The following is a 13,790-nucleotide window of genomic DNA, read 5'->3' as shown; positions in this document are numbered from 1 at the left end:
AGCCACCAGAAAGGGAAACTATAACAGTGACCTTGACAACAACAGCAAACAGTGACAGTGAGGCTTACTGAGGAGGTGTAGTGTGGTGCCAGGGCTTGAGTCTTGGCATCCTGGATTCAGGCCCTCCTTGTGAGTGACTTTGGGGAGATGACTTAACCTTCCCCTGCTTCACTGTTTAATCACCAGAAGACTAAAGAGGGCAGTGCATGTAAAGCCACATCTACTATTACCACATGCCTGCCTTTATGCTAATAAGTGCTTTATATGTGAATCTTATTTAACCTTCCCAGGAGTAATGGTGAGGTGGACACTGTTTTGCACTTTTTTTAAGTATATTTTTTTAAGTTGTTGATAGACCTTTTTTTATTTATTGAACCCAGTGCCTCACATATGCCAAGCAAGTAAGCTGTTTTGCACTTTTTACACAAGCGTTTACTGAGGCAGAAGAAGGCTAATGGATTCAGGTATAGAGCAGAGCCAGGAGGCAGACATCCCTATGCCCTGTGTCTACTACCCTACTACAACTCATGCCTGAAATAGTTTTGAGTTAAGAAGCTGTGTTCTAGAGAAACAAGGTGTTGCACAGTCCTCATGAGTTTCTGCTTTGGAGCTCTGGGGTGCTGATGGCCTCCTCTTCCTCTGACCTGACCCAAGTATGTTTTCCTTCTATCCCAGCCTGGCCCCAGTGGTGGCTGTCAGCCAATATAGGGCTTGTCCAATGGAAACCGAGTGCCAGTCCCAGGGGCAGTCTAACAGATCTGAGTTTTTCTAGTGCTCACTGGAAGCCTTGAGAGGAGTTGTAGGCCAGAGACCTTGTGATGAGTTTAAGTCAACACCTGGCTTACTTCAGAAGAAAGCAGGTTTTTGTGGGCCGAGTTCACCTATCAGCAAGTGGTTCCTGAATCAGCCTGTCTTTTCCTGGGCCCTTTCCAAATCAAGGTGTACACAGTGTTTTCATGGAAGGAGGAAGAACATAGTGGTAAAGCTCAAGACTAACCACTAGTCTCTGCCATTTACTCACTGTGTGACCTCAAGCAAGTTCTTTAAATTTTATAATCTCAATATCATTGGCGTAAAATGGACATTATAATAGTATCATTCTCACGGAACAGTTGATAAGATTTAATGAGAAGGAAATAGTAGGTACCCAGCACAAAGCCTGGTGCTCAATAAATGACACCAAGGTATGTCTTAGCCATGGTCTTGTGGTCTGGGGGACGGAGGTATAGGATTAGGTCTGAGAAGGGAGCCTTGTGCTGGGGATAGGGTGGTGGTAGTTTGTAGAGAATAGTGTGTGGTAGTGAGGGGGTTCTGGTTAGTAGTGGCAATAGGAGGGTTGAAGAAGGTCTCTGGGTGTCATGTACAGCTCACCTCTCCTCTCCTCTGACCCTAGCATAGCCCTGGGCCCTAGTCTGCTTCATGCTCCCTCTTGGCTTCTTGATCATCCTTTAACCACTTTTGTCTGTTCCCCAAACACTATTGTAAAATCATCAAACTGCCTTGCTATTTATTCTCTGGTGTTTATAAAGTCCAGAAAAGTTAGGGCTAGAAAGAAACTTGGAGTTCTGTCATTCCCATTCCCTGTCAGTTCCCACTGGACAATATCAGGGAGGGAAGACCCAGTGACCTTCCCATGGTCAATGGCAGAGGGGCTAGCCCCAGCACTCCTCATGCCTTCTGTGTTTTTGCCTCCATGCCAAGAGGTTTTCTCATATAGTTGGCTGTGTTGGGTACAGGTATGAGGAGGCAGCTTCTATCTGATGGGTAGAACTCTTAATCAACCAGGTGACAGTCTAACTCACCACCATTCCCATCCATACCTCCACCCACTTTTCTTTGGTGTTTTTTGTTTTTGTTATTGGTCCCCCCCCCCACCCCACCCTCTTCCTGTAGTACTAGGTGTTGAACCCACTGAGTACATCCCCAACCTTATTTATTTATTTGACATAGGGTCTTGCTAAGTTGCTGAGGCTGGCCTTGAACTTCCAACCTCCTGCCTCAGCCTCCTGGGTAGCTGGGATTACAGGTATGCGCCACCATGCCCTGCTCTTTGATGTTCTTATTCCAAGGGAAGTCAGAGACAAGATACCAGGAGCACTCAGTTTAAAGCCATTCTGAGCTCTGTGGGAGGCCCAGCTGTGAGGAGGCAAGCTATTGTGTCTGAGAGTGTGGAGTGGGATTCCTTAAAAGGGTTTAAGAGTCTTTATTATTTCATTATAAACCTTTTTCCTTTATATGGAATCAGCACCTGTAGGGTGAGTAGGGTTTGAATAGCAGTCAGAATGAGAATGAGTTGGAGTGGGGGAAATTATGTGAGAGAAGCAGAGGGGAGGGAAGGGGGAGAAGCCAGCTGAACATAGGCCTTGTGATTTATTCTGTCAAGGACTGGTAACAATAACAAAAAGACTGTGGAGATGAACATAATGTTGGGCTACCATGTTGATTTTCTGTTTATAAGTTGAAGGTTTTTATGTTTCTCTGTGTAGAGATTTTGAGGGCATTAGGTAAATACTGGACAATGATGAATTAGCAAAAATTAGCTATTAGCCATAGAACTGCTTGTACCAAGAGGGAGCTGATGTGGGCCAGGCAGAAGGTGTGGAATCAGGACACTGGTTCAAGTCTTGATTAGAACCAACCTTGTAACCTTGGGCAAGTCTCTTAATGTCATTGAGCTTCAGTTTCCTCTAATGTAAAATAAGGATAAAAAGAAAGCCTGTCCTTCCTGCCTGACAGGGTTATCCTGTGGATTAGATGAGATAATGGACGACGAGAAAACTGTCTAATCCGTAAAGCCTTTTGCAAATGTTTGCTGTCTATATCAGTGGGATTGTTGATGAGGTGGAGATGCCAGTGGATTCAGAAGTGAAAACCAAGAACCCAGTGGTGAAAGTGATATAGCATTTAATCAGCTATGTGGAACAGGCCCTGTTCCCTTCTTAACCACTCCTGGGACAGCCAGGCAGCTGCTGTCACCAGATGTGGTTTTTCTGGAATGGGGACAAGTACCAGAATGATGCCCACTGTTAAGTCACTGATCTTCGAAGCTGCTGATAGTTGAGATTGTTTGCTAAAGTGAAGCATGACACATGGAAAGTTTGAAAAGATGATGAGATGCTGGAATGTTGGCTATGTTAACCCCTTGTTAAATGAACTTCTATTAATGACAACCACTCCATACCTTAGCTTGAGTAGCACATTACAAAATAATATGGAGTTAGGTGCAGTGGCACAAGCCAATAATCCCAGTGTCTTGAAAGGCTGAGGTAGGAAGATCACAATTTCAAGGCCAGGGCCAGGGATGCATCCCAGTGGTAGAGTGCCATTGAGTTCAATCCTCAGTACTGCAAAAACAAACCAATAAATAAACAAAATCACAATGTGGGTTGGGGGTGTAGCTCAGTGGTAGAGCACTTGCCTAGCATGCACAAAACCCTGAGTTCAATCCCTAGCACCACAAAAGGCAAACAAATTAAAGCATGGTGTGATCACATTCACTGAAGTGATTTCTCCAAAGAAAATCATTTTCATAGGGGAAAGAATAAAATGGGTTCTGGAATCAGACATTACTTCTAATTGGAATTTTGTGAGCTCCTCATTATCTTTGGACCTTTGGGACAAGTCATTTAACCCTTTAAACTCAGTTTCCTGAAAATGGAAATAGTAGTACCTACTACAGAACTGTTCTGAGATTGAAATGAGTGAATGTGTGTAAAGTGCTTAATGTATTGCTCTACACATTAATAAGTGCTCAATGTTAGCTATTGTTACTGTTGTAGTGACATTGGACATATACAATATAATTTTTTACTTTATAAATTTTTTAATTTGTTTTAATTAGTTATACATGGCAGTAGGATTCATTTATGCACTTTGCAATATCATACATAAATGGGGTATAAGTTCTCATTTTTCTGATTGTACTTATTGTAGAATCACATCGGTCATGCAGTCATATATGTAATAAGGTAATAATGTCTGTTTCATTGTACTATCCCTCTTCTCCCTATCCCCTCCCCTCCCTTCACTCCCCTCTACCTAATCTAAAATAACTCTGTTTTTCCTTACACTGCCCCCGCTTATTGTGAGTTAGCATCCACATATCAGAAAAAATATTCAGCCTTTGGTTTTTTTGGCATTGGCTTATTTTGCTTGGCATGATATTCTCCAACTTATTTATTGGCAAATGCCATAATTTCATTCTTCTTTAAAGCTGAGTAATATTCCACCGTGTATGTATACCACATTTTCTTTATCCATTCTTCTATTGAAGGGCACCTGGGTTGGTTCCATAGTTTAGCTATTGTGAATTCAGCTGCTATAAACATTGACGTGGCCATGTCACTATAGTATGCTGATTTTAAGTTCTTTGGGTATAAACCCAGGAGTGGGATAGTTGGGTCAAATGGTGATTCCATTCCAAGTTTTCTGAGGAATCTCCATACTGCTTTCCATAGTGGTTGCATCAATTTGCAGTCCTTTTTCTCTACATCCTCACCAACATTAATTTTGCCTCTATTCTTGATGATTGCCATTCTGAGTGGAGTAAGATGAAATCTTAGAGTGATTTTGATTTATATTTCTTTAATTGCTAGAGATGTTGAACATTTTTTCATATATTTATTGATTGATTGTATTTCTTTTTCTATGAAGTGTTTTTAGTTCTTTAGCCCATTTATTGGTTGGGTTATTTGTATTTTTGGTGTTAAGTTTTTTGAGTTCTTTAGATATCCTAGAGATTAATGCTATTGTTGCTATTATACTTAACCTAGAAGATCTAACTGTGCATGTTGAATGACTCCTCAGGCTTCCTGACAATGTCACCTTTGAGGAAGGGGCCTTGATTGAGCCACTCTCTGTGGGAATTTATGCCTGCCAGCGAGGTGGAATCTCCTTGGGGAAGAAAGTCTTTGTGTGTGGAGCTGGTAAGAAACAGTTGACACTTTATTATGGATGCAGTGACTGAGGATATGGGGACCCCTTGTCCATCTTATTCCCCTTCCAAAGGCTGGGATTAGTTCTAGAATCTTTATGAGTAGGGTAGGATTATAGTGTTTCATTCCCTCAGTGACTAGCACTTTGTGGAATAACTAAAATGTCTGCAGACATGATAATAATTAGATTTCCTAGGCAACATAACCCTTTTATTCATTTTAAGAATGAATTCTGGGGCTGGGGTTGTGGCTCAGTGGTAGAGCACTTGCCTAGCATGTGCAAGGTACTGGGTTTTGTTCTCAGTACTACATAAAAATAAATAAATAAAATAAAGGTATTGTGTCTAACTACAACTAAAAAAAAAGTATTAAAAAAAGAATGAATTCTACTGGGCATTGTGGCACACATCTGTAATCCCAGCAGCTTGGGAGGCTGAGGCACAAGGATTGCAAATTCAAAGCTAACCACAGCAAAAGCCAGGAACTTAGCAACTCATTGATACCCTGTCTCTAAAATAAAAATACAAAATAGGGCAGGGGATGAGGTTCAGTGGCCTAGTGCCCCTGAGTTCAAGCCCTGGTATCCACCCCAAAAATGAATTCAATGATTGTTTTTGAACCTGTGACAAACCTAGGAAAATGCTTTTGATATTAAAGGAAAGGATAAGTTTTGGAACTTTGGAGTCACACTAGAAAAGTGATGGCCAAGCCCCATCCATGAACTGTGAATGCAGAAGTGAATGAATGTATTTTTTTTTTCCTAGGGGAGCTCATAAAGTTGGTTTCAAGGGTGTGTACAAAACATGAACCCAAAAGATATTCTTTTTTGCTCCATTTTGTGGTTCTAGATTTTATATTAAAGCCACAGTGTCACCTAATACGTAGATTCTGTGGCGAAACAGGTGATTTGGGGCTAGTTCTTGGATACCTGAATATCCTGAAGATGGTCAATCCAGAGAGCCACCCCACTTAAGGATTCCCTCCAGAGGATCCTTGGAGGACACCCAGAAAGGGTATTTCTCATGGGGAAACATGATGATTTCTTATGAAGTTTAGGGTAGGAAAACATCTGAACCTTCTGGTTCTAATTTGCTGAAAAAGTATAAATCCTCTGGGTCTTTGAATTTATCTTCAAGCAATGCCCCAGTATAAGTGGAAAATTTATAGTGCTGAGTTATAAGAAAATCAAGTAGAACCTAGTGCTAGGAGCATGTTTCATGTAGAGAACATTTACCTCTGCATTCACAAACAGTTGTTAAGGTCTTAATATGTGCCAGGTGCTGGGCTAAATGCTAGCAACACAAAAGATGCAATTCTTGGCCATGGCCTGGGCAAGGGAATGAGCTGATATATAATAATACACAAACTTCTCCCTTTTTCTGTTTTGCTTAGGGCCAATTGGGCTGGTCACTTTGCTCGTGGCCAAGGCAATGGGAGCAGCTAAAGTTGTAGTGACTGGTAAGATTTTCTTAAAATCTCCTTGAGGGTGAAACAGCTGGACCCACAGTTTAGGGCAGAGGCATGAGATACATTCCCTTCCTGTGTTGGTCTATTTCCTGTTTCTGTAAAAAAAAATAAAATAAATACTGGAGACTGGGTACTTTTAAAGAAGAGGTTTATTTAGCTTACCATTTGGAGGTTGAAAGTCCAAGATTGGGCAGCCCCATTAGTTTGGCCTCTGGTGAGGGCCCCTGGGCCCATAGCATCACAGTGGCTGGAGCATGTGTGAAAGAGATCATATGATGAGACAGGAGACCAGAGAGATTCAAAGGTCAGACTCACTACTTTAAGGAGAATTAACTCACTCTGCAAGACCAGCATTAATCCCTTCTGTTGGCAGCACTCCCAAGGACCTAATTACCTTGTACTAGGTCCCACCTCCAAACTACTGTGTAGGATACCAAGCCTCTGGCACATGAACTTTTCAGGGACAAACCACATCCAAACAATGGGTTCTGATTCTAAGGGGGCTCCTTCTTTCTCTGGGTTTTAGGATTGAAAAGTCTACATAGGTATGACCAACTCAGGATGGAGCCTTTTGTGAAAGGAGGGAGTAGCTACTCTGGAGAAGAGGTTGTGTCTCTTTCTGTGTGGACCTCCTATTTCCCTCTCAGTTCTAAAAGGAAACTTAGCTCTTGGTCTGTTTGGCCAAGCTTAGGAGATCAAGAGGATGTATTTGTATTGGGGAGTTGGTGGTGTGCATCATATACCCATCCATCCATATGTACTGCATACATAAGGTTTTATGTGTGCGTGTGTGTGTATGTAAAAAGTATGAAAATGTGTGTAGCTGTGTGGTATGTGTGGGGCTTTGTGAAGATGTAGAAGGGTGTTGATTATGTGTCTTGTGTGAGAAGGAATTTATGAACGTGTGTGTGTGTGTGTATGCGCACGTGTGTGTGTGTGTTAGTGCAGCAGTGTGTAGGGGTCAGAAGCACCACTCACTACACTGGAGCTTGCACTTCTGTTTTATTTTTTTTTCTAATCAGTCATTTGATTTCTCAGTTTAAAAGAAACTTTTGCTCATCTTTAGATCTGTCTGCCTCTCGGCTGTCCAAAGCCAAGGAAGTCGGGGCTGATTTCACTCTTCAGGTCTCCAAGGAGAGCCCTCAGGAAATCGCCAGTAAAATAGAAAATCTACTGGGGTGCAAGCCAGCTGTCACCATTGAGTGCACAGGGGCAGAGTCCTGCATCCAGACGGGCATCTATGTGAGTGGACTGTGAGCGACAAACTGTCGGGCTGCTTTGGGGAATCAGCGTAGGGCAGTGAAGGGAGCAGAAGTGAGAAGTCCCACTGTCAGGATTCTCCACCCACTGGCTGTTTGACCCCCAAGCAGAATTGATTAGTCTCTCAGCATTTTGTTTTCTTGTCTGGAATGCAGAGATAGTAACTCTTATCATGGAGTCACAGGGTGCCCAACACAATGACAGACACACATGAATGATGTTAGTAGCTTGCAGCTTTAGAATGGAGTTGCCTTCAAGGTCATTTCGTGGTCATTAAGGTACCCTCTTGGTAAAACCATCAACAGGAGGAACAGCTAGTCATGTCTTAGTTGTGTGGTAAATCCCTATCTTGTTTTATTGAGGAAAACTGTACTTTTGGGTCACTGATACAAAGTGACAGCCATTGATTAAGTTAGTCACAAAGGTGAGGTGAATTTTCAGGGCCATAGTGGCTAGTGTTGTGCTATTTCCTAGAACTGGAACGTATAAGCTGCATATGTCTGATATGCTCCTTGAGGACCCACCCCATCAGCAATTCATGGAAACTGACAAGCGTTGTAGGTAAGGGGAGGGAGGAGCAATGACAGATCAGAGTATGAGGAAAAAGGGAGAAAGAGAATAACTTCTAGATTCCAAATCTTACTGTATGCCAGGTCCTCTTCTGGGTACTTTATATACATGAGGCCTAATCTGTGCAATAGCTCTGAAAATCATTTATCATTTTATGTGGAGAGGGTCCTGTAGACTTTGCTTCAAGCATATGACTGTAAGTGGCTGAGTCAGGTTCAAGCACATCCTGCCTGCTCCAGGGCCTAAGCTTCCCCTATTCTGCCCTGCTGCTCAGGAGACGAAGGGAAAGAGTAGATGAGCAAATGTGCTAGGATGGGAGGGCCTAGGCTGGGGAGGGCAGCAGGCCAGGGACCCCTGCCCCCACCTTCCAGACTGCTTCCTCCCAATAGTGTGGGCTTCTGCCTTCCTTCTGAGTCACACAAGGTTACTTTGCAGCATGTGAGATATTCTGGGTAAACTCACACCTACAGCTATGGCATACCCTCAGGCCCAGCATCCTGGAAGAGCTACCTAGCCCTCCTCCTACCAAAATGCCCAGTGGCATTGGGGGCTAAGGACATAGTAGAAGGAAGGAGCAAGTAGCATTTTACCCTGTCCTGAGTTACAACTGGAATGAGCTAGCCCTCTGCTCACTGGTATAGACAGGTTGCCATATGGGAAAGGGCAAAGAGAATCCAAAACTCAGATGATGGGATGTGTGTCATCTCCATTTGTTGCCAGTGGGGGCCTGTCTGCCAGGCTACTTGAGGTTGGCATGGAGATGAATGTAATCCTATGGCCTTACCAGGCCTGAAGAGATGTCTGATCTAGGGAGTAGCACCAAATATAGACATACCTGAGCATCACTTTCCTGCGCAGGTGATAACTGCATGGTGTTTGGGAGGAGGTATGGCATTATGCCTTGGGGTAGAATTAATGTCACCTTGGTCCAGACATCACACCCACAGCAGAGTGGTCAGGTAGTCTGAGCATTCCTTGACCTATGATCAGCAATTGCTGGACCCTGGCATCCTGGAGTGGCTAGTTTGTGGTAGAGAATTGCTGATGGGGAAGAAGTTTTCCTGGAAAATTTCTCAGTCAATAGCTTTTGTGGCTTACCCACAAGTTTGACCCCTTTCTCCCATATTCCAATGTGAACAGCAGCATCTTCCTGATTCATGTATGTTCCCTGGTGGCTTGTAAGTAATTCTGTGTATCAATAAAAACACAAAACAGCCAAATGTTGAGACCACACTAGCTGAGCACTGTGATTGTTACACACAAGAGACTGGCTGAGAGGACAAGTCCAACTCAGAAGCTGCAGTGCTAGGAGTCAGTGCACATGGCTGCAACCTAGAGCCCTACCTTTGCTCCTGACACTGCAAGCCTCTCTTCATGGTGTATCCTTCCCCTCCAAGAGTGGATTGGGCCATGCGCCTTTGTGTAATTCTGTTTATCACTTAGAATAGTTCTGGTAAGTGCTTGTTGCTCCTTCTGACTATCATGAAAACTTAACCGTGAATGGGTTGTCCATTTTTCTGTCTCTCACAATATAGAGCACAGTGATCCCCAGAAAGCTCTGGAGGAGGCACAATACTCACGTGGAGTTACATGAAAATTGTCAGGAGAAATTCTGCCACCTCTGACCCTCCTTTGAGTGGTCCAGGGAGTATGTTACTAGAATCTATAATTCCGTGTCCTTAGCAGAGCACTCATTTTCCAGATAAATATTCAGGGAAGACCAAATCCATTATGGCTGGGACTATTGGGATGAATGCCTCTGGAACAAAAACATTTCTGCAAACCTGCTTGTAGGAAGATGCTTTTAAACTTTATAATTCCAAAAGCCCATTTGTACAGTAGCTGGTAGTTTTTTACTGTTGGTGAGGTCAGAGGGTTGTTGCTTAGAGGTGTATGAAAGGCCTACCTTGTGGAGGGGTGGTCTGTAGGAAGAGCAAGTGTCAAGACATGGAAATCGGGCTGGGATTGTGGCTCAGTGGGAGAGCGTTTGCCTGTGAAGTGTGAGGCACTGGGTTAGATCCTCAGCACCACGTAAAAATAAATAAATAAATAGAGAAATAGATAAATAAAATAAAGATATTATATCCATCTACAACTAAAAAATTAAAAAAAAATACTGATGCTAGTATTTGGTGCTGTATTTATAAAGCTTTGTAAGATGTTCTCTTGGTCAAGTGTAGTATTTCAGGTTATTTAAAGATGATAATGTTTGCTTTGTTGAGTTTTTTTCTCATGTTCTGCAGCATAGCAGGACTTATATTCTCTGAAATTTTTGGATATTCACCTGATGCAGTCAGAAGACATTTGTGTGACAATAGTGTGTTAACATAAATTGTATATCCACATTCTCTTACCTTCTGAGTTTTCCTGGTTTTACTTTCTCTTCAGGCCACTCGTTCTGGTGGGACTCTGGTACTTGTGGGAATGGGCTCTGAGATGACCACTGTACCCTTAGTGCATGCAGCCATCCGAGAGGTGGATATCAAGGGCGTATTTCGATATTGCAACACGTGAGTATGTTGTGGGTAAGCCGGGGTGGCCAGCTGCCAGCAATACCGGGGCAGGCCCCACACTGAGTCTGGGACCTGTTTATTCATGAGGGGCACTCCCTGACCACACTGACTGCTGTGTGATATGATAGAGATCCAAAGAGAGAACATGTACTTCTCAAACAGAGGGAGGGACATACAGGGAGGGGATTTTGAAGCATGCTCTTATTAGATGTCTGCCACTCATCATCCAGCCCTCTCTTTTCTTTTTTCTTATGAGACCAGACCTCCATTTTCCCTCTTTAATGGGAAGAAGGAGACAAAGGAAGACGAGAGAGAGAGAGAGAGAGAGAAAGAAAAGAAATCAAGTCCCTTTGCCCTCATTTCTGAATTCCAGGGCCCATCCTGGGGAACTAGAGGGCCTTAATTCACCTCACCCTTGTTCCTCACCTTCAGCCTTTCCCCTTTGAGGGCCCACTGTCTGGGACATCCTGCTCTAGCAATGTCCCTTACTCCCAGCTTAAGAATCTATAATTCCATACCTTCAGCTAAGTACCATTTTTCCAATAAGCTCTGCCAACCTGAACTGGCAATGGTGTGACTTGATTATCCTGAACTGCCTCCTTGAGGCCTGCTGCCTTTTTGTAGCGGCCTCTATAGTCTTTCTCATTCAGCCTAAGGAATTCTAGGTTTCATGGTAGGCATTGCAAAATGAGGGAATAGGAGGTAAGGAAGCAATTGGAAACAGTCTTTATGCCTGCAAATTACAAGCCACAAAGTCATTTCCTGTTGTTGGTCTGTAAAACTGGCCTTGCTGAAGCACAGCGCTAGAAAGAAATATGGCCAAGCAGTTCTTACGCTTGATACCTTTGGGAACCTGGTCTTTTGTTTCTGAAGGTTGAATGTAATGCTTGTATCTTTTACAGGTGGCCAATGGCGATTTCGATGCTTGAGTCCAAGTCTGTGAATGTAAAGCCTTTAGTCACCCATAGGTTTCCTCTGGAGAAAGCCATGGAGGCCTTTGAAACATCCAAAAAGGGATTGGGGATAAAAGTCATGCTCAAGTGTGACCCCAATGACCAGAATCCCTGATGTGAATTAAGCTGTACCCTCATCCCCCCTCTCAGCATCTCAGGGCTAAATGGCTGGGGAGGTATCTGCCTTGAATGCAGAACTTTGTTTCAAATGGTAAGAATAATTAAAATAATTCATTATAAAGAGAGAGTCTTATAGAGGAGTTCGTGTGCCTTAAAGACACAAATAGGGATGGTTTTGGGAAACTTGTAGCCAGAATGACCTGCTCATGCTGAACAAAGTTCAGCAAGTAAAGCAGAGCTTAACAAGCAGCCGCTGAGAACTCTCCTTCTATCCAGGCCTTCTTTGGGTAAGGAGACAAATATGGAGACAAATATGACTGGCTGGGGGATGGGAGCTGAGTTATGAAGAGACAACTTTATCAAGACGTACCCAGCCCCAAGGCTGATTTTCAGGGTCTGGGTTGAGAGTTATCAGCAGTTGTAGTTCAGAGCACAATTCCCTGTGGTTTGACGATAAAAGGAGAATAAGAAAAGAGACTATAACTTCCTGGATCTAGTGTAATTTTTAACCAACCACATGAATAAAATAAAAATCTCATGTGAGGTCAAACCAGCTTGCATTCCCCAAATGTAGAACTAGTGAGAACACATCTCAGCTCTACAGATCGCCTCTACAACTCCTGAGAATCTTGTCATTCCATTTGCAAGGTAGAGAACTACCTTCACAACTCTCTCCACCCCTATCCTGAGGTATGGTGCCTGTCACTAGGCAACCAGGAGGCTCCCACCTAAAGACAGTGGCAGGAAGTCCTTAAATTCGGACCAGCCCAGGAGGATTTGGCCAGCACACCTGACTGCCTGATTTCCCTACCCCATAGCCTTAGCCTCCCTTCCTAGGCTCACTGAATGATGATTATTAGACAATTCCATTAATTCTGATTGTTGTAGACAGAAAACTTACCTCTTCTCATAGCCAATTAAGGCTCTTGTCTCTTCCCATCTATTGGAAGGATATCTCCAAACTTGTCTTATTTTAGTCATGGAGTTTTTCTGTATATGGTTTGAATCCAAATCGCAACATGTTTCCTTGTGATTTTGAGATTATTAATCAAGGGTAAGGCTATAGTAATAGCTATGACAACTGCAGCCTTTTTTCCCCCTTGCTTCAGTGGTGGGTGAAGGGAGAGTCTGAAGATGCTTGAGTTTTCTTATATCCAGGGAAGGCCATGGCCAATGCCTGTAGTTCCTCAAACTGGTTCAGGTAATAAATTCTGTTGCTGATATGTGACTCCTGCTGCCATTTATGCCTCTTTAAGGAAGAGTGGACTTAGATTGCCTGTTGAACAGAAGGAATAATCCCAGGACTTTTCCAGAGGACACATTTTCTGCACTAAATACAATTACATTGACTGCTGGAAATTTGCATAAATCTTCTATAATCCTCACAGCAAACCAAATGTATAATGACTATTTACAGATAAGGAAATAGAGAAAAGTAATTTGATTAAGGTCACACACTGCTTTTCTTTTATCAGAAGAAGGGAGGGATGGAGAGACTTCTGTGCACACACACTTAGCAGCCACGCAGCCCAACCCACTTGCACTTCCTTCTCTTATTTCTACATAGTTGGGGCCAGACTTGCCACTTGTCTTCTCTTAAAACTCTCCTTCCAGCTTAGTGGTGCCCAAAGTTTCTTTAATGTGAAATGAGATGGAAGACTCATCAATGAGATGGAAGACTTTCTAGATGGAAGACTTCTAATAGAAATTACTCTTGAATGGGGCAGATTTCATTTTGTTAAATTCACAAGTAGCCGCTATAGTTCTGATTATGGCGGGATGGAGGGAGGACACTGAACCTGAAAAGGATTTCAGAGCTGCAGAGGGGACAGCAGGAAAGGTAGCATCAGCAAGGACAAAGACATATCACTTTTTCCATAGTTGTGTTTGAGCCTGATCTTCTAAGCCAATGTCTATCAATGTCAACATCATCTCCATTTTCTGGTCTCTTAGGTGGGCTTCAGGATGCCTGT

General features: G+C 43.1%; 1 protein-coding gene across 1 annotated transcript in view; it reads left to right on the top strand.

The window, feature by feature from the left end:
* Nucleotides 1-13,045, top strand: part of Sord (sorbitol dehydrogenase) — a 35,272-nt gene extending 22,227 nt beyond the window's left edge. Inside the window, exons 5-9 of the mRNA XM_015480709.1 lie at nt 4,807-4,925; nt 6,327-6,392; nt 7,468-7,643; nt 10,620-10,741; nt 11,647-13,045. Coding sequence (XP_015336195.1) covers nt 4,807-4,925; nt 6,327-6,392; nt 7,468-7,643; nt 10,620-10,741; nt 11,647-11,812 — 649 coding nt within the window. The 3' untranslated portion in view covers nt 11,813-13,045. The remainder of the gene's footprint in view (nt 1-4,806; nt 4,926-6,326; nt 6,393-7,467; nt 7,644-10,619; nt 10,742-11,646) is intronic.
* Nucleotides 13,046-13,790: the final 745 nt, after the last annotated feature.

Source organism: Marmota marmota, unplaced genomic scaffold, assembly GCF_001458135.2.
Source record: "Marmota marmota marmota unplaced genomic scaffold, marMar, whole genome shotgun sequence".
NCBI lineage: Eukaryota > Metazoa > Chordata > Mammalia > Rodentia > Sciuridae > Marmota > Marmota marmota.
The sequence above is the reverse complement of the archived record's forward strand: the minus strand, read 5'-3'. Positions and strand labels throughout refer to the sequence as shown.